The 20699-nt window shown below is 42.6% G+C and overlaps 1 protein-coding gene across 4 annotated transcripts in view; it reads right to left on the minus strand.

Annotated features, from left to right (window-relative positions):
• Window positions 1-20699, minus strand: part of asic1b (acid-sensing (proton-gated) ion channel 1b) — a 448754-nt gene that overhangs the window by 11581 nt on the left and 416474 nt on the right. For 2 of the 4 annotated variants that reach the window (XM_057846227.1, XM_057846225.1), the window contains 3 exons: window positions 6251-6342; window positions 6043-6122; window positions 3300-3416 (listed from right to left, as the gene is read on the minus strand). In XM_057846227.1, the coding sequence (XP_057702210.1) occupies window positions 3300-3416; window positions 6043-6122; window positions 6251-6342 (289 nt within the window). The remainder of the gene's footprint in view (window positions 1-3299; window positions 3417-6042; window positions 6123-6250; window positions 6343-20699) is intronic. The other 2 variants (XM_057846228.1, XM_057846226.1) reach the window with 1 other exon arrangement.

Genomic DNA, 20699 nt, shown 5'->3' on the forward strand with positions numbered 1-20699 from the left:
ATTAAGCCGCAGTAAGGCCTGTCGCGATAAAATTTTTTAGTAGGTGCTCTCACAAAAGCGGTCAAAAATCTTTGCAGAAGAAATTTTTTTGGGCCACTCATAGAGTCTCGAGCCTTCACGTGAGCAATTCATCGCTTCACATTGAGATGGCATGACGAATCTCGCGACTAAAACCCAGAAAATGTTTGCAATATATGGCGAGGATAGCATGGTGCTATAGTTTTTGTATTACAGTGCTGCCGCGGTACTCTAGAATTGACGTCATCGTATAGCGGCCGGCAGCGAGGCGCGTCCCTCGTTGCTAAGGTGTTGCTATGGCAGTAACTCTAAAACTATGCAGTCAATTATTTATTTATTTTTTTGAATATGAGTTTTGAGACAGCAAATGATGCATTTAATACAATTTAACCGAGTAAAACGCTCAAGAACAAAATCCAAAAAGCTCTTCAGCTGCCCATTAAACGACCTAAAGAGCATGTCACTGATTGGTGCATTTCAATGATGTCAAGATAGCCTTGACGATAAGCATCAAATTTGTATCCATATTTTGAAAAAGTCTGGTTCCTTTTAAGTGCTTTTACTAACACATTTTCCACTTGAGTTTAAAAATGGGTATCGTTTCACTTGAATCAGGTTGTGTAAATCCACTTTGTTTCACAGCCATTGTAAATAAAAATCCACTTTAACTCCAAATAGAAATGCAGGTTGGGATGTGCTTTTGTACTCATCGAAGGCAATAAAGTTTGCAAGTGGAGGTTTAAGGTTCAAATTGAAGGCTGGAGGGTGGAAATCCAAGATTCAATCAATAAAAGTGATTGAATAGGCGGCCAGAGGAGGAGCATCATTCCTTTGCCCTGCTTTACAATTAAAGAGGCTTCATTGAGGCCAGCAAACGTGAACTGTTACTTTCTACTTTGATTACGCTCAGTTTGCTTTAGCGCGTCATCTCTTATCTCGTCCTCCAACCCACCCACTTACTCGTCCGCCCATCACGACGCTTTCATGCCGACTCGCAATTCGGAGAGGGGCCGATGCGTTCTGACGTGGTGAAAGCACTTAAAAGGGAGGAGAGCATGTGTTGGTCCACTGCAGTGGGAGGGTAACAGCGTTATTTTGTACTTGGATTGAATATACAGTGGTACCTCGATATACGATTGGTTCAACACACGATCTTTTCAAGAGCCGACGTAAATTTTGACTCGCCATTTTTTTCTACATCCGATGACATGCTCTAAATATAACGATCTATGACAGCACCGCAGCCATTTTCCCGAAAGATGGACGCACGGCATATTTTCTTGTGAAAGAAATCAACATTAGTTTCAACAATGTTAATGCAGGTGGTGAAAAAAGGGAAAAAGATTATGCTTACCATTGACATGAAGCTTGATATGATGGATATGATAGAAAAATATGAGTTTGGGGTGCGCATCCGTGATATGGCTCAACAATACGTCTCCACGGTCCTCCTCCGACCACCGTTCGCCAGTCTTTATAAGTTAAGGTGGCAATTATTATTGTGGTAACTAGGGGTGTGCCATCTTAGGCACCCCACGATTCGATTCAATTAAGATTCAGGGTGCTACGATTCGATTACTGAACGATGATCACGGTTTTGAGGATGATCGCGGTTATCGCGATTATCGATAATCGTACATTACTAATTAATACGGTAGCCAAACACATTTATGTTCATTTATTTAAAATATCCTAATGATTCAACAGGAACGATGGAAACATGCCCATACAACAAAAAGCTGCCCTTAAGCTGCTTTTTTATTTATTTTTTACAAGAAAGTGCAAAAACATTAACCATGTTAGTACTTATTTCTCTCAACAATACAATAAAATTTACACAGGTGGAATGAATTCCACATTTTCTGAAAACAAAGTGCCTTTAGAAATGAGACTTGTTTTAACCAATATACTTTGTTTTCACAGATTTCTGTACTATTTCACATGTTGGTACTGTTACCGCTGTACTTAATCATGGTTTTACACGTTCTGCATATAAAATACACGTTAGCGAATTAGCTAATTAGCTTAGCGCTCGGCGCTAACTTTTAACATCTCAAAAACAACTACAATAAAGGCTTAACAGTACAGGAGGGTTCGTGTACTCACCTCTTATAGATGCACACGAGTCTTAGCAACACACTCAGGACATTTTTTAATTGAAATGCCTTAAAACTACTGCTGCACATCTGAAAGACAAGCAGCAACGAACTATCTCTATTCCCCTCTTGCTCTAGAAAATAACTTGTGCAGGGTCGCGCTTCTGTCACTGCCTGTTTCATACACATATTTATTTTCCAGTATTTTTAAAAAGGAGTAAATCTCTCTCTCAGTAACCAGCAGCATCCATCATAATGTGCATGCGCCCGTTAACGGTGCCCGGGTGGCAGACGTGTCTTGAATTTCGGTCTGCTACGAGCGGCTGCCATTAAGTTATGAGGGAAAATAATCGTTTTTTAACCTTTATGAATCGTAATCGAATCGTCACGTGTCGAATCGCGATGCATGTAATAATCGATTTTTTGGAAGCCCTCTAGTGGTAACATCGTCTAAGCGATCGCCGGCTTCATCAGGTTTCTAATCATTTATTCAATCAACTCGTGCAACACAACACGCCTAGTGTCCCCAGCAGCAGTAAACAAAATGAAAGTAAAAAGGCTCACTCCATCAAGTCAGCCACGCAATGCGTTCAGGTACACCACGCATTCGCCACATTAGAACCCGGTTTGTTACATTATTCCAGGTGTTATTATTATTATTATTACTATTATTATATCATTATTAGATTTTTAAAAATTCGTAATTTATTTGTTTTGCTCTTTGTAATTGATATTTGCAATAGTAACATCAGTATTTATTAAGAATTTAGTGCAGGCTTTTGGACTGTAGAATGAATTCATGGAATTATAATATATTCTAATGGAAAAATCCTGCTCGATATAAGACCATTTCAATTTACAAACAAGGTCCTAGAACGAATTAACTTCTATGTAGAGGTACCACTGTATACTGTGTAAATATATATTTTTTTACTCATGATTGATATTATTGCCTTGTTCATCCACCCTCCTACCCCTCGAAATGGATTGGACGTCTAGCGCTGTCAATGGCAGCCAATGAGTTAAATGAGTGCCCTGTAAGGGTTTAAAAACAAAACTAAATTTGTACATGTAAGGGTTTTTCTTTACTAGTTGTTATAGAGTTAAATCAGTACTTCTACTTGTATGAGAGTATTTTTGTCATAGTAATTGTAAATAAGTATAGCATGTGAGTGTTTTCACCACCTCTGGTGTACTGACATTGTGCTTCACATCATCCAGACTCAGCACAGTGCCTCGGTCGTTGTTGTTACGCCCTTTGTGTTTCTTCTTCACGCACCGGCACAGCTTGTACTTGATCACCTAAGGAGCGAAACACACGCAGACAGACGTGTTATTAGAGCAAAATGCTCCTCATTGGAGCCCACGCCATTTATGGTGAAAGCATCTGCCAGGTTGAAATGAGATTTGACGTCGCTGTAAATACTTTGTATTTTTCCTCATTGACCATGCGAGGCAAACGAATAGAGATTTCAGGGAAAAAGCTCTCAGAGCTCCTTAAGTGAGAGTGGACTGATGAGCATGCTTCTGACTCATCGGAAATATAACAGTTGAAATGTTAATGTATTCGAGGTGCGTGCGTGTATGTGTGTGGCAGGAATGGTATTGCCAGTAGAAAAGTGAATTGGATGTCTTTGTTTCTTAGGATGTTTTAAGAAAAATAACTCTTTATTCATTCATTCATTTACTTCCTGTTGATATTGGGTTATTCTTTTTTCCCACTTCAAATGAATGGGGCCATTGGAAATAAAATGGGGATGGTGGAACTGTACTTTTTTTGCAAAAACTGTGTGGAACTTTTGTGAAGCCTTACTTTCCTGTATTTTGGGATGTGTAAAAAGTGCGTGGGCTGTGCACCGCGCCGTCGAAAGTGAAATTCACCCGCTCAAGATATAACAGTTGTCATTCAAACAAGTTGTCAATCGACATATCATCACAAATGTCACAAAAATATTTTATAAAGGTTGTAAAGTTACCTAGTGTTGCTTTAAATGTTATTTTTCAAATTAACTTTTTCAGTGTTTTTTCTTTCGTGGTCATTATTTTTGACAACAACAACAAAAAAAGTCTTCGATTTGTCCCAAAATGAACAGTAAGTGACCCTTAAATACACCAAATTTATCAGAAAGTGACCCAAAAATCAATATAAAGAGGCCTGGAAGTGCCCCAAAACCAACAAGAAATAAAATGGAAGTGACGAATGAACCGGAAGTGACCGGAAATGCTGTAAAATCAAAAGGGAATCATCCAAAATGGATGGGAAGTGACCCCGGAATACTGTGAGATTTACCACAAATGACCCAAAATCAACAGGAGGTGACCTGGAAATGCCCTAATACTTCAAGATGTATTAGAAATTACCCAAAATGTACAGTAATTGACCCTGGAATTCCCCAAAATCAACAGGAAAGGTACCCTAAAACCAGGGGTGAAAGTGGGCCAGAACGGTCAGGAACGCAGTTCCTGTATAAGATTCAGGGCAGGAACGCAGTTCCGGTATAAGATTCAGAGCCGGAATGCCTTTCCCGATTCCAAAAATATGACAGCAACTGTCAAAACGTTATGTAAAAAAAAAAAAAAAAAAAAATGCTAAGTTGCCACACATGCATTTCAACTCCAAGAATAAAACAATCTACCAACATCAGATTTACATACACAAGTGTTAAAAACAAGCATAATAAAGTGCTTGTGTAGTGTAATCCGTTTCCACTGATATTTATTTATTTATTTCACGGACGGCATGGAGGTTTCCCTAGCTGCTGCGGGCGGTTATCTGAGTCTGACGATGATGAGTCACATCAATGCGTGAATGCACGCGGCAATTGGCTAACATACTGACATGTGATCAGCAGAGATAGTTAGCTCTGACTGGTTCAAATGTGCATGTTTTCTGGTACAGCAACAAAATAAAAAAAGTTTGATGAATTGATGCGACAAAAAAAGGGCAATGCAACAGAAAATGGATCAAATCTTTAAGAGCAACGAAAGAGTTGAGGAGGCTTATTTATCATATTTAGTTGTATTTGCTCTTATGGGGAGGTTCAGAACATCTTAGCTGTCAATGTGCACTTTGGACTTATATTTGTTCATTTATGTTAGGCTACTTATACATTTCCTTATGATTTAAAAAAGTCGATGCGCGATCTTCAAAATATATTCCCATTCACTCTGCATAAGATAAGTCATTTGTATTTTTCTGAATGTATGTTACTTATATCTTTATTATAAAAAAACAACAACGAAAAACTAAGCAAAAGTAAGTGTTAACATTGACTTCAATTTTAATATGCATCATATGTTCTTAAATAGTTAAAATTGAGATTTGGCATTTAGTATGTGAGGAAATGAGGGAAAATAAAAATTAGGGTATGGAGCTTGGGGTTATTGCTGTTTTTGTTAACTTTTATTTTGCAAATCATTGAAAAAATACAATTTTGAATGAAAATCAGTTTTTGAATGTGTTATAGAAATAACAGTGCCAAAGCAGTTTTCTTTGCATTTCAGTAGTTTTAGGAGGTTTTAACCCCCCATACCCCCCCCCCCCCAATAAAATTAAATAAATAAATGAATAAATAAAAATAATTAAATAAACAAAATTTCTGGCTCCGTGGCGACCTTAACGCCGGGGAGTTCCTGCAAGAAATTCTAGCCACTTTCACCCCTGCCTAAAACTTACAAAGATATGACCCAAGATGAACTCATTGTATGCCAGTGATGGCAATAGTGTCTAATTCATTTGAACTGGGAAGAGTAGCTGTGAAAGCTCATCTTTCAGTGCTATTGGGAGTGTCCAATCCATTTCGACTGTCAAAATGGATTGGACGTCCAGCGCCGTCAATGTCAACCAATGAGTTCTAAAAAGGGTTATAGCAGATATTATACAACACCGTTCAGTGACACGCAGAGCGATGATTCAGTGATGCTTCACCTCGTAGAGATAGTCAAAAAGCTCAAGAATGGTAAGGATACTGGCTCCGATAAAGAGTCCCATCTGACCCCCGATGTCACCTGATAAGCAGAAGAAGAATGTTACTGTGTATTCCGTAGGCACTACACAAGCACTCATGATTTTTCAGAGGTTGTTTCAATACAAAAGCCTCCGCCGCCTATATCGTCATTGACGGTCGTCTGCTTACCCAGGAGCCCTGCCAGCTCGTAGGCCTTCTTTTGTTCAATGGTTTCATAGTTGAGGGCTTCAAAGAAAATATCCAGAACCAGAAGGTTATCTCTGCGGACACACATTGACGGAAATTAGCGCGCTGAGAAGATGTACACCTCCAGGGCACGATGGCGTAAATGATAGTTATTGTTAACTAAAACCTGCGCTGCTTCAAGGTCCTTCAGGGTCAGCTCCAAAAAAAAAAAGAAAACATAAAAGACTATTTTGGAGTCCGAAGGCAGGCTGTTATTCAAAAGACGTGAACGTCCATCTCTCCGGAGATGAGGTCAACGCCACACGTCAGCCTTATGCATCTATTCTCATCAGCCTGCCAAAGTTTTTTTCAAAGTAAAATTGGAGTCACGAGAAGCAATGAGCTGTCAGTGTCAAAATAGATTCAGGTTAAGTTGATGGCAAATGATGTCGACTCGACATCTGCTCACAAAGACATTCCGAGTACCAGTATTGTTGGTCGAAGACTATTGTCCAAATGCATTTTTTTTTCAGGAACAGACAGATTCATCTCAAACGGTCGCCATTTTGTGAAATCTGAAAAAAAAAAATCTTGAAGCTTCCATTTAAAAAAAAAAAAAAAATTGGAAAAAAATCAGTTAACATCTATTGGGAGTCCTCTTCATATTCAGAAAATTAAAACCTGACTTAAATTATCTGCTTGGAGCGAAACAAAAATGCTGTCTTTGTTGTGACGTTAGCTGTCAACTAGTGTTGCACTGATACAGATACAGTGGTACCTTGACATACTGTATGATCGCTTCGACACACGATCTTTTCGACATCCGACGTAAAATTTGCCTCGCCGCTTATTTCTACATCCGATGACATGCTCAAAATACGACGATTTATGACCGCCGTGGATACTTAATTTTCCAGCAAGACTGACGCACAGCGGATTTTCTTGTGAGAGAAATCAACATGGGTTCCAAGAATGTTAGTGTAGGTGGCGAAAAAGGAAAAATGTTAGGCTTACCAGTGAAATGAAGATGGACATGATACAAAAATATGAGCATTGTGGGCGCGTCCGTGAACTGACTTGACAACACAGCCGCAGAATGTCTAGAATTTCGACGGTCCTCCTCCGACCTCAGTTCGCCAGTCTTTATAAGTTACGGTGAAAATTATTATTGTGATAACATCGCCAAAAATCCCCAGCTTTGTCAGGTTTTTGATCATTTATTTCATAACTTGTGCAACACAACATGCCTATTGTCCGCCCCAGCTGAACAAAGTGAAAGTAAAAAGTCCTCCCTCCCTCACACTGTCAAGTCAGCCATGCAGTGCGTTCAGGTACACCACGCAAAACACACCTGCCACATTAGAACCCCATTCGTTACAATATTACAGGTATTATTATTACTATTATTATTCTGACTTTTAGTCATAGTTTATTTGTTTTGCTCTGTGTCATTGCTATTTGCAATAGTACCAGCAGAATTTATTAAGGATTTAGTGTAGGTTTTCAGGCTGTGGAACGAATTAATGGGATTATAATGTATTCTTATGGGAAAATCCTGCTCGACATACGACCATTTCAATTTACAAACAAGGTCCTGGAACGAATTAACTTCGTATGTAGCGGTACTATTGTACTAGTATCAGAAGGGACACTGATTCAGTATTAAAAAGCATGCATTGGTATTGGCAAGTACTAAGAAATATTGCACCAATACTGCGTAATATGTACTCTTCGAGATTTAGTTTCCAACCCCTGGTTGCCCTTTCCAAGGTCCTCTGCAAACGGCATGATCTAGCCCAATTTCTGATTATGTGACTGGATCGCAGACATCCGTAGTTACGAGGCTTTTTACAAAGATAACCTTCAATGGAAACTAGGGTTGTGACAAAATATCGAAATGGTGATGTATCGTGATACATTGTATCCCAAAAGGTTATCGATATGCTCCTGCCAAGAATTGAGATATCGTTTTGAAAAGGTGTCAATGTCTAAAAATAAAAAATAAAAAGGAACCAACAGGTTGCTACCAAAATCTTTCACCATAATAGTGTCTTAGTTAAATCTAAGGCTGCATTGACGGTGCACGACGCCCAATTCATTTAGACTGGGAACGTTCGTTCATTCGAAACCGGAGCATTCACAGTCATTCTGTCTGATTTTCAGGGCATTTACAGGTCACTTGCGGTTAATTTTAGGACATTTACAGGTCATTTCCTGTTGAGTTTGAACCACTGCCTATTCATTTGGGTGATTCCCAGGTCACTTCCTGTTCTGTAATGCAAAATAAACAGGAAGTAAATGAAAATCAACAGGTAAATGACCTTAAACGGCCTGAAATTACCTCATTGCCTGGCATTAGCAGCCACTGACGGCCATACACATTCAATCCGTTTGAAGTGGGAGGGATGGCAGCGAATGAATGTTCATTCGCTGCCACCCTCCCACTTCAAACGGATTGGACGTCTACAAGTGATAAAGTTATTCCAATTCACAGCAGAAGCTTGTTTTTGTGTTTATTAGTTGTTGGTCAGAAAATCATTCTAGGATATTCTATAAATGTATCGATAATCGTTCTGTCGCCATGTCGTCAGATCATTGTTATCGTGGGCTTTGTATCACAAATCGTATCGTATCGTGAGGTACCAATAGGTTCCCACTCTTAATGGAAACACACTTTAGTCATGATTATACATCGTTTTTTTCAAATTTTGCTTTCAATTTGTGAAAAACTAATGAAAACGCAGACACAGAGAGCCATCAACGGGTGAAAGAGCCATTTGTTGCCCTCGGGCCACATGTTGCAGACCCCTGTTAAATTTTATTGCAGTACTTAAGACTATATTATTGAAAACCAAGACTTGTTTAAGACCAGAACTCACCAAGACAAGACTTTTGGAAGTTGAGACCGAACGACCATAGAAATCGATTTTAAAAATGAAAAAGTGCATTGTCGAAGTTGCAGTCATTTACAGTAGTGTTGGAATTATTAAGTAGGGTTGTCCCAGTCACATATTGTTGCAGCCAAGTTCCGAGTCCAAGTCACCTGATTTTGAGGATCCGCTGATACCGAGTATTGATCCGATACCTTGGCAATTAATCTATGACAAAACTTTTTTGTTATTTTGAAAATATCATTGTACTATCTTGATGTTGTTGCTTTGTAGCTATTAAAAAAAAAAACTTTGAAAAAAGCCCAATCTTATTCCACCGATTCCGATTGTCAAAAATGTTGTGTGGTACAAAACATAATTTTTTTGGTTTATTTTGACATCGCCTTTGTACATCTTATTTTCTTTCTTTGTAGACTAAAAACAAAACAAACTCGAACCCCCAATGTTTTTCACACAATTACGATCTTTTAGAAATGATGATGTGATCGGGCCTGATTTTCGATCACATGATCAGATCGGGGACATAACTATTAGTAAGACAACACAAGATTTGACATACACGTAGTCCTCGGGTTACGACGTCCCTGACTTACGCGATTTCGACTTTAAGACGCCGGGGTTTCCACCGCAGTTTTGATGGTAAGTATAGTATATTATTTGTCATTTAATTTGGGTATTCATTAGGTCTAATTAATCTAAATGGTTGATTTCTAATTGCTATGCATATCTTTTATTTCATTATACTGTATGTGCGGTCCACTTTCCTTTGTTGCACTTGGACTTGTTTGACGTCACGCCAGCGCTACTTTCTGTTACTTTCAAGCATTGCTTTCACATAGGGAAGTGGGGGTGAACGCCAGTTAACATTTCAAGAAAGCAGAGAACGGTGTGGGCTCAGTGATGCACCCCTGTTAGCTCGCTTTTAAACCCGCTAGCTTATTGAGCAGCGTTTGTTTTTACCGCTGGACCAGTGCCACTAATACAGTACTTCTCAAATAGTGGGGCGCGCCCCCCTGGGGGGGCGCAGAGCGATGCCAGGGGGGGCGCATGTGACCTCGGGGAACATGCTTTTTAAAAAAAAATTTTATTTTTTATTTTTTTATTTGCCGTACTGGAATAAAGTGTACTTGCACATCCACTCGGTGGGTGGCAGTGGCGCTCTCATTTTCAGAGTGCGCGCAGTATTTTTGAACTAAGGAAGAGCACTCAGCATACACAAAACAGATATGAAGAGCAGTGCGCCGCCGCCGTTTTCGAAAGCCGTTTTCCGACCGGACTCACTCACGCAGCGACTTGTGACGACGCAGTGTCTTATCTGATTCTCACGTCGCCGCCCGAGAAGTGCCATTTTCAGCTTGGGATCGTCACGACGACCGCCCTCACCTACGGTTCTACCTCGGCCGCCGAGAATGCGCTTTTTTTCGTGCCATTTGCCTTTTAGCTTTGACTTTTAATACAGTGGGTGATGACGAAAGACCACTGTTTACTGTGTCTAAAAATAATTATAGCGGACAGCCAGAAGCCAAATCAATTAAGACGGCACTTAAAGACATTAGACCCCAATCTCATTGATAAGCCGCTTGATTGTTTTTCAGCGAAAACGTGCCGAATATTGCCAACAATCATCCTGCTTTGTCAGTGTTATATCAGTAAAGCAATGAGCATTGTTAGCATGCTCATTGCAAAATAACTCCACACCATTGCAAAGGAGGTGTGGGCAGCAAAAATAAAAACTGTCCTTCTGTCCAAGGACACTCTTTTTTTCTTTTATTCAGTTTTGTTTTTTCACTCAATTTTTTTGGGCATATTGTCCTCATGAGTGAATGTTTCTAAGGAATTTGAATTTGTTATTATTTACTGATTTTATTACATTTTATTTTTCTGTATCAAATGGTCAAAAATGTACGTTGAGTGTATTTTTACAGTTTGGATGTGAATTTTTTTTTTTTAAATTCAGGCAAATTGATGCGCGTCAAGTCTTCTCTGTTACAAACAAAACAATGTTAATAAAGTTATACTTTATTATAAGTTGATCTATGTTACTTTTTTTCTTTATAAGAAAAAAATTACAATTAGGCAGATGCGTATTTATAATAGTAATTTTATAGACAAATGATACTATTTACAGTGGCGGCAGAGAGTTTGGGGGGGGCGCGAAACATTTACGTCTTCCTTGGGGGGGCGTAACAGAAAATAATTGAGAAGCACTGCACTAATAGCTGCCGTTTTCCTTGTTGAATTGCCCAAGATTTGGACCTTACTTCCCCAGACAAAGAATGACTCAAAAGACCTTCTATGATGAGTACGAACATTGACTTACGATTTGCCTCGCCCGGACACTGGTCAACGGGGCCCCTCTCTGGAGCCAGTCCTGGAGGTGGGGCACGATGGCGAGCGCCTGGTGGCCGGGTTGCACCCATGGGGTTCGGCCGGGCACAGCCCAAAGAGGTAACGTGGGTTCTCCTTCCCATGTGCTCACCACTTGTGGGAGGGGCCAAGAAGGTCGGGTGCGTAGAATGTTGGTTGGCAGCCAAAGGAGAGGTCCTTGGCGATCCGATCTCCGGCTGCAGAAGCTGGCTTTTGGGACGTGGAATGTCACCTCACTGGTTGGGAAGGAGCCCGAGCTTGTGCGTGAGGTTGAGAAATTCTGACTCGATGTAGTTGGGCTCACCTCCACACATGGCTTGGGCTCTGGTACCAGTCCTCTCGAGGGGGGTTGGAAACTATTCCACTCTGGAGTTGCCCATGGTGAGAGGCGACGAGCAGGTGTGGGCATACTCGCCGCCTGTACACTGGGGTTCAACCCGGTGGACGAGAGGGTAGCCTCCCTCCGCCTTCGGGTGGCAGGACTGGTCCTAACTGTTGTTTGTGCTTATGCACCAAACAGCAGTTTAAAGTACTCACCCTTTTTGGAGTCCTTGGAAGGGGTTCTGGAGAGTGCTCCTTCTAGGGACTCCCTCGTTCTGCTGGGGGACTTCAATGCTCACGTGGGCAATGACAGTGAGACCTGGAGGGGCGTGATTGGGAAGAACGCCCCCCCCCCCCCCCCCCCCCCCAATCAGAACCCGAGCGGTGTTCTATTGTTGGACTTCTGCGCCCGTTGCGGATTGTCGATAATGAACACCATGTTCAAGCATAAGGGTGTCCATATGTGCACGTGGCACCAGGACACCCAAGGCCGTAGTTCGATGATCGATTTTATAGTCGTGTCATCGGACTTGCGGCCGCATGTCTTGGACACTCGGATGAAGAGGGGGCGGAGCCGTCAACCGATCACCACCTGGTGGTGAGTTGGCTCTGATGGTGGGGGAAGATACCGATCCGGCCCGGCAGACCCAAACGTTTTGTGAGGGTTTGCAACGCCTAGCAGAGTCCCCTGTCTGGAGGAGTTTCCCATGTCCAGGGAGAGGCGGGAGACATCGAGTCCGAATGGACCATGTTTCGCGCCTCTATCGCTGAGGCTGTCGACCAAAGCTGCGTCCGCAAGGTGGTCCGTGCCTGTCGTGGCGGTAATCTCAGAACGCGATGGTGGACACCATTGGTGAGGGATGGCGTCAAGCTGAAGAAGGAGTCCTATCGCGCCTTTTTGGCCTGTGGGACTCCAGAGGCAGCTGATGGGTACCGGCTGGCCAAGCGGCACGTGGCTCGGGTGGTCATTGAGGCGAAGACCCGGGCATGGAAGGAGTTCGGTGAGGCCATGGAGAACGACTTCCGGACGGCTTCAAAGAAATTTTGGTCCACCATCAGGGGTCTCAGGAGAGGAAAGCAGTGCACAACCAACACGGTGTACAGTGTGGATGGGGCGCTGCTGAACTCGACCAGGGATGTTGTGAGTCGGTGGGCCGAATATTTTGAAGACCTCCTCAATTCCACCAAGACGCCTTCCCATGAGGAAGCAGAGCCCGGGGACTCCGAGGCGGGTCCTCCTATCTCTGGGGTTGAAGTCAATGGGGTGGTTAAAAAGCTCCTCAGTGGCAAAGCCCCCGGGGTGGATGAGATCCGCCCGGAGTTTCTAAAGGCTCAGGATGTTGTGGGGTTGTCTTGGTTGACACACCTCTGCAACATCGTGTAGACACCGGGGACAGTGCCTCTGGATTGGCAGACTGGGGTGGTGGTCCCTCTTTTTAAAAAGGGGGACCGGAGGATGTGTTCCAACTATAGGGGGATCACACTCCTCAGCCTCCATGGGAAGATCTACTCAGGGGTACTGGAGAGGAGGGTCCGTCGGGAAGTCGAATCTTGGATTCAAGAGGAGCAGTGTGGTTTTCGTCCGGGCCGCGGAACAGTGGATCAGCTCTATACCCTCAGCAGGGTTCTCGGGGGGTCATGGGAGTTCGCCCAACCAGTCTACATGTGTTTTGTGGACTTGGAGAAGGCGTTTGACCGTGTTCCCCCGGGGAGTCCTGTGGGGGGTGCTCCGGGAGTACGGGGTATCGGAATTCCTGATATGGGGGATCTGGTCCCTGTATGACCGGTGTCAGAGTTTGGTCCGTGTAGCCGGTTGTAAGTCGGATCCGTCTCCAGTGAGAGTCGGGCTCCGCCAAGGCTGCCCTATGTCACCGGTTCTGTTCATCACCTTTATGGACAGATTATCTAGGCCAGTGTTTCCCACCAATGAAAGAGACTGTGGCGGCCCGCCACAGTCTCGTTTGCGCCCCCCCCCCCCCCCCCCGCCGAAAAAAAAAAAAAAAAAAAAAGATACTAATCAGATGCGTCAGTCAGCCGATTACACAGCTGTAGCCCACTCCACTCTACTACCCGCGCGAGTGAGAGCAGCATTTTAGAGTAGTATTTTATTTATTTATTTATTCATTTAAGAGACGCAAGGGGAACGAGTAGGAAGAATGGGAGAACGAGCGAGATAGCGAGAGATAGCGGTCGCATGTCGTAGCAGCCCGCTGTTATTTTGTTATTGTTTTTCTTTATTATTGTTACCACAATCAAGTGGGTAAGCAAATACAGACTTCTCTCCTTCTTCCCCATATCCGGGGCATTACAATAGTTTGGATCGGACTTTTCGGCGAAAGTGAGCGGTGGACGGCCGTCTTGGACGGAAAGCAAACTTTGATTGAACTTGCGCAGAGAGGCGGGGCCCAAAATAAAGCCTTGCTCTATTTTCAGAGCGTTGGTCACAGTAAAGTATTTATTAGTTCAAGCAGAGTAAAATGATACATATTCACGGTACAAGAACGTCGTTTCCGTGTCCATCGATTAGTAAGAAAAGGCTGTTTGTACGAGTGACGTGTGGGCGCTCCCGTCGGGGGGACATTTCGCGTGGAGTGGCTATTTTTCGGCACAACACCGACGCGCCAACTTCAGACAATTACGGTTGACGAAAGTTTGATAAATGCGCCCCCCCGCCCCCCCAATTTCGCGAGCTCTGGGACACTCGAAAAATGACTCTCATACCTCTCCTTGCTAAGTTAATGGTACCTCGATGTGCGTTTGTGTGGAAATTTAGTTCACGAACAACGGGGAAAAAACTATTCACCTTCTCACCGAATCAAGAAAAACTTTACACGGCCATTAGAATTCCCCCAGTCCTGTAAATGGGTCAGTTGACAGAAGGACTGTTATTGTTGTTGTAATGTAGTACTTATGAGGGTCAAATAAAAAGGAAAAAGGAGGGCTACGACAGCGGTCTGAAACCCGCGGCTCTTGGGCCGCATGCGGCTCTTTAGTGCTGCTTCGGAGCTTTTTTTTTTTTTTTTTTTTTTAATGGAAAAAGATGGGGGAGGGAAATATATTTTATGTTTTAATAGGATTTCTAGGAGGACAAACATGATACAAACATTCTTTCAATTCATTAATATTGTAATGAAGTTAAACTTGTGGTGTCATCGTACAACAGAGTAGTCACGTGGTGCGCTATAGGATCCACTGCAGGGAAAATAAACATTTAATCATGAAGGCTAATTATGTATTTCTAGCCAACTTATTCATTTTTATAGTAGGCTAATATAGCTAGTATTGATAATTATAAGGCTTGTACAAGGCTTTTAATTTTTTGCTGCTCCAGACATACTGTATCAGTTTTTTTTGGGGGGGGGGGGGGGGGGGGGTCAAATATGGCTCTTTCAACAGTTTGGGTTGCCAACCCTGAGCCACTATGAGATGTAAGTCGTACTATTGCTACGAGAAAAAAAAGTCGCATTATTACATAGGGTAACGTAGCTGTAATCAGCAACGCATTTTACATACATGTACCGTAGCTGAGAGCTATAACATTAGCCTAGCTAATGAAATATTTCAAATATATCTTTGTTATGGTTCTTCTTGGGGGGAAAAATAATGAAAAAAAAAAAAAATTCGCCGTGGCACGACATGGTGTGGCTGTCCGACTCCGATGCAGCCCACCACCACAGTTTCGAAAAATCCTATGGTCAGAGAGCCTCCCACCACAGTCTCCTAAAATCCTGTGGGAAACACTGTAGGCGTAGCCAAGGCACTGAGGGGGTCCGGTTTGGTGGCCTCAATATCACATCTCTGCTTTTTGCGGATGATGTGGTATTGTTGGCTTCATTGGGGCGTGACCTTCAGCTCTCACTGGAGCGGTTCGCAGCCGAGTGTGAAGTGGTCGGGATGAGAATCAGCACCTCTAAATCCGAGACTATGGTCCTCAGTCGGGAAAAGGTGGAATGCCCTCTCCAGGTCAGGAATGAGGTCCTTCCCGAAGTGGAGGAGTTCAAGTATCTCGGGGTCTTGTTCACGAATGATGGAAAAATGGAACGGGAGATCGACAGGCTGATCGGTGCCGCGTCTGCAGTGATGCGGACTCTGCATCGATCAGTCGTGGTGAAGAGGGAGCTGAGCCGAAAGGCAAAGCTCTCTATTTACCGGTCGATTTACGTTCCTACCCTCACCTAGGGTCACAAGCTGTGGGTCTCCCTTAGAGATAAGGTGAGAAGCTCGGTCATCCGGGAGGGGCTCGGAGTAGAGCCGCTGCTCCTCCACATCGAGAGGAGCCAGATGAGGTGGCTCAGGCATCTGATTAGGATGCCTCTGGGGCGCCTCTCTGGTGAGGTGTTCCGGGCACGTCCCACAGGGAGAAGGCCACGGGGCCGACCCAGGACACGCTGGGGAGACTATGTCTCCCGGCTGGCCTGGGAACGCCCAAAAAGAGCTGGCTGAAGTTGCTGGGGAGAGGGAAATCTGGGCTTTCCTTCTGAAGCTGCTGCCCCCGCGACCCGACCTCGGATAAACGGGAGAAAATGGATGGATGGATTCCTTCTGTATTATTGTGCAGCCATTGAGGCATGTTTTTGTTTGTCAAATATGTTTCTTTTGATTTACTTTATAGCATTATTGTACCCCTCTGTCATGATTGTATTTTCTAATTTTGTGTTCATAGTTTGACGGTGACAAATTGATAAATGTCAGTTGTAAGAAGAACTAGGGTGTGATCAAAGTTACCGGAAGGAAGAAATATCTACTTATTTTATTTTTTAAAGTTTGATAATATGACGTATAATACATGTATTTCGATAGTTATTTTGAGATTTAGGTGGTAATTAGGGGTACTTAAAGGGTTAATTCTGAATTACGCAAAATTTCGGGTTGTGTCGCCAGCGTAGGAATAGAACTCGTTCGTAATCCAGGACTGCCTGTAATGTTATTTTTTTTCCCCATTTATTTATTTCTTTCTTTAAACCAAGTGCTTCTCCTTAAAATCACATTAATTAAGACCAAGACTTTTAGGAGTCAAGACCCAGACAAGACCAAGACCAGTTATAAGAGTTACAACAATAGAACATTTTCTGAACCCTGTGTCCACTGTGACCGCCAAACCGAAATTGATTATCGCCGCCATTTCATCAAGGAGTCATTACTTTGGGTCAACACTTAGAGTTGTTTTCTCATTCATTACCTGGGAAATAAAATAGCTGGAAGACTGATTTCTGTAATGTCGGCCTCCATATATAAGATGCATTATAGCAGCGACTTTATTAGCAACATCTTTCACCCCGGCAGCCGAAGAAGCCTCCCTGGTGTACCGCCGAAAGCTATAACTGATCAATAGGTAGGCACATTTTCTTAAAGGTGTTTTCGTCAAGCTGGAGATTGCTTGATGCTCACTGTAAAACACCAATCCATGCAAAGATGGGGATTTTACATAACGAAGCGCAGAACAGCCCACCTGCCAGCCAAGACATGCAAGGGTGGCCCACCTAAATAATGGATCTTGTTTTCACGCCGCACAGTGAGGAAAGCAGTGTGGGAGCTTCTCTCCTACGCTTCTCCTTTGAGAGTTTTCACTTCAACAGGTTCCCTGCGGACGGCGGTATACATCCCTGCCAAAGACTTGAGATTTACACGACCGAGCGCAATGCAGCCCACGGATGGGCACTCTCACTGGCGCCCCGCAGAGAGTATGTGGTCGTAAAATTAAAGTGCCCACAAAAAGTTATGGATAGGTGGCTTTTGGATGATATTTCAGAATGAACTTTAAATGCGTTATAACCTTTACAGATGGTCTTAATTTGACATCCTCTAAACTTGTGAATAGACATTCAATCCATTTGGACTGTGAGAGACTGGATCGCTGCCACTCCTGCCAGTCCAAGTGGATAGGACATCTATCACCTTCAATGGCAGCCAAGGAGTTAACCTTTTCTGCAAACTCGGAATACACAGTAGAGCAACCCAAGGCATTTCTACACTCCTGTAAAAAAACTGAGCTGGCAAAGATTGAGAGGGTTTTAATCGCAGGTTGTGTTTGCGATTGATTGCAATTAATCTCATTCAAAAAGTAGTGAATATCAGACTTTTCTTGTAAACGTACTGTCAAATGAATTAAAATGCATGTTCTAATGATTAAAAAAAGCCAGCTAAATTGGAACATTAAAACTTTAATGTAAAAGCAGAAAGAAAATTCTCAGGGTTCCCACAGGTTTCAACAAGAAAAATTCAACACTTTTTAAGACTGTTTTAAGACTACTCAGAACAGGATATATTGCCATTTCCAGAGCAAACCTAAAAAAAAAAGAAATCAGTAACGCTTAGGATGACAGAAAAAGCATTTCTTTGCATCAGCATCAGTTTGTCTTTGCAGATTGGACATTTCTCAAGAGACATGTACACGTTATGCAGTGCAATATAAGACCTAGCAGTCGAAATTCCACCCTTTTTAAGACAGTCTATCCAGATTAGTAAATTTAAGACGTTTTAAGACCACGTGGGAACCCTTATTCATCACACCGCAACATAGCCAATTGGTCAACTAATAAAATTGTAAGTTTTACTTCTTTGCATTAATTAATGAGACAGAAACGATTACATTACAGTTATACCTCAACATACAAAATTGATTTGTTCCGGAGTGGCTTTCATATCATGATTTTTTTTCGTATAATGAATCGCATTTATCATTATCGCCTAATTAATTCCAAGCTCTACTAAAACACCACATTCAATTTCATAGTAAAGGTAAAACCAGTATGAAATAAGAGCCAAATACATTTGAATCATTCAATATACCTAACCTAACCGTTAATACCTGTAATTACAGTAAGTAGATAATACAACATAATGAAAATGTGGAACCTTACCTTTTGTGATACTGACAATAGGCCAATTGGAGAGCAGGATCATTGTACTGAGCATGATGGTAAAGATTCTGAATAATAGGGCAGCGGGATCATGGTACTGAGCATGACTGGGAAAATTCTGACAAATAGGGCGGCAGGACATTATGGCGCGACTTTAAAAATTTTCTGCGAGCTGGAATTATCTATTATTATCTTTCGTATGATGAATATTTTTTTGAAATATGAAGCGAAAAAAAACAAACAAACAAAAAAGTAAATTTCGTAAAATTAAATTTTTGTGTACTGATACTTACTTCTCTCTAATATGCCCAGCAAACGAAAGGTGTTGCTGTGTTACTTGTGCGGATAGAGGGCAAGCCTACCATGTGAGCCTGCATGTTTGGACCACAACTTCAATGGACGTCCTGTCCTGTCTGAACCGGTGTTGTTTTTGGCAGCCCTTTTAATTTTCGTCTTAGTCTTTTGGACGATAATACTTATTAGTCTTAAGGCCGAGTTATACTTCCGCGTCAGACCTGTGCCGTCAAGGCAGACCTGATTTACGACCCTGCGCCGAAGCCTGACGTGGTCCTATTTATTTTTCAAACCCTAGCGTCACTTCAACGCATATGACGTGGCGGAAATTGACTGTGATTGGTTCGCTCAGACTGTTGTTTCCGGTTCAGCGCGAAATCACCGCCATTGTAAAACATTATTTTTCTAGACGCAAAAATGGACCAAGCCGACGGGAGTATCATCGAAGAGCAAGTCTCGTCAAGACATCCTAAAGTTTGCCAAATGGCAAGGTCAGCGATTGAAAAAAAAAATGGAAGAACCACCAAGACGTGTGTGTTTGGAATCGAGTGGACACACGAACGGTGACCCAGTCGGCCAAAAACTGCCAGCTTTTTATCACTTTATATTAAGCCTGTCGCAATATGCAATAATTCTATTTATCGCACAATAAATAAAATGAAGGCGGTAATTTTTCCGATCGCCTCGCATGCACGTGCGTGGGCGCGTGTGGCGGACGTGCTATTAAAAGTTCGGATTCCTTTTTACCAACTACGCAAAATGCATCTTCGTTCCGGGTCCGGCAAAAAATGGCGCCGGAGCCAATCCGTTCCCATTATATCCTATTGTTCAACGTGTACCAGCCGCATCAGTGCTCCGGATTGACTGCGGACCATCTCCGGCGTGCCGGTGTTCTGACGAAATTTGCAACCCATCAAAAATTGCTACCTTGCGGGTTTTGCGCATGCGCGTAACGTTAAAAATGGCCGCGAATGCGGCGATTCTAAAGTAAACACTACAAACTTTCTTAAAGAAAGGAATATTTATTTAAGTTTGATCATGTAAAGACATGTACAAAAGTTCTCAGACACATCCTACCATGTTAGCTGCACACAGTAACTGCACTCCGCACTCTCACTGTTAATAACTTTGCCGCGTCGTTAAGTATTAATTTACGCCATTTTCGTGTTGCACATGTATGTTTATGATGTATCTAGTTTAGTTAGCACTTTGGATGACATTGAGAGTCCAATTGAATGTAAAAGAGGGGTTTTTCAGTGCCACAAAAGCTTTGGGAGCAAAATTTTATAAGGGAGCAAATTTTGACAGAACACCGGAGCCCGCCGAATGGTTTAAGCGATTTTCTATTTTATATGGAGACACATCCGTCAAAATGGGCGGATCCAGGCCCAGTGTCTTATTAACGGTTTAAACACCATCGAACATGGACGAAGAACGTTTCATTATGGAGGTGGAAAGTCGTGCGTGCCTTCCGGATATAGACCCCAATCACGTGACGTCACAACTCCTCCCCCCTGACTGGTGCCGCCATATTGTCCGTCAGCTCATTGTGTTTACATATTACCGCTATGTACATTCCTCCTATTACTGCGTGTTTTTCTGCTGGTCTCAGGAATCGCCGCCTAGTAAACGAACCCAAAAACCTTCCTGACAATCGTTAACATTGATTAATCAAAATGGTGAAGGCATGTGTGGCGGTTGGTTGCAGTAACAGAGAAG

Source organism: Corythoichthys intestinalis, chromosome 9, assembly GCF_030265065.1.
Source record: "Corythoichthys intestinalis isolate RoL2023-P3 chromosome 9, ASM3026506v1, whole genome shotgun sequence".
In the NCBI taxonomy this organism is placed as follows: domain Eukaryota; kingdom Metazoa; phylum Chordata; class Actinopteri; order Syngnathiformes; family Syngnathidae; genus Corythoichthys; species Corythoichthys intestinalis.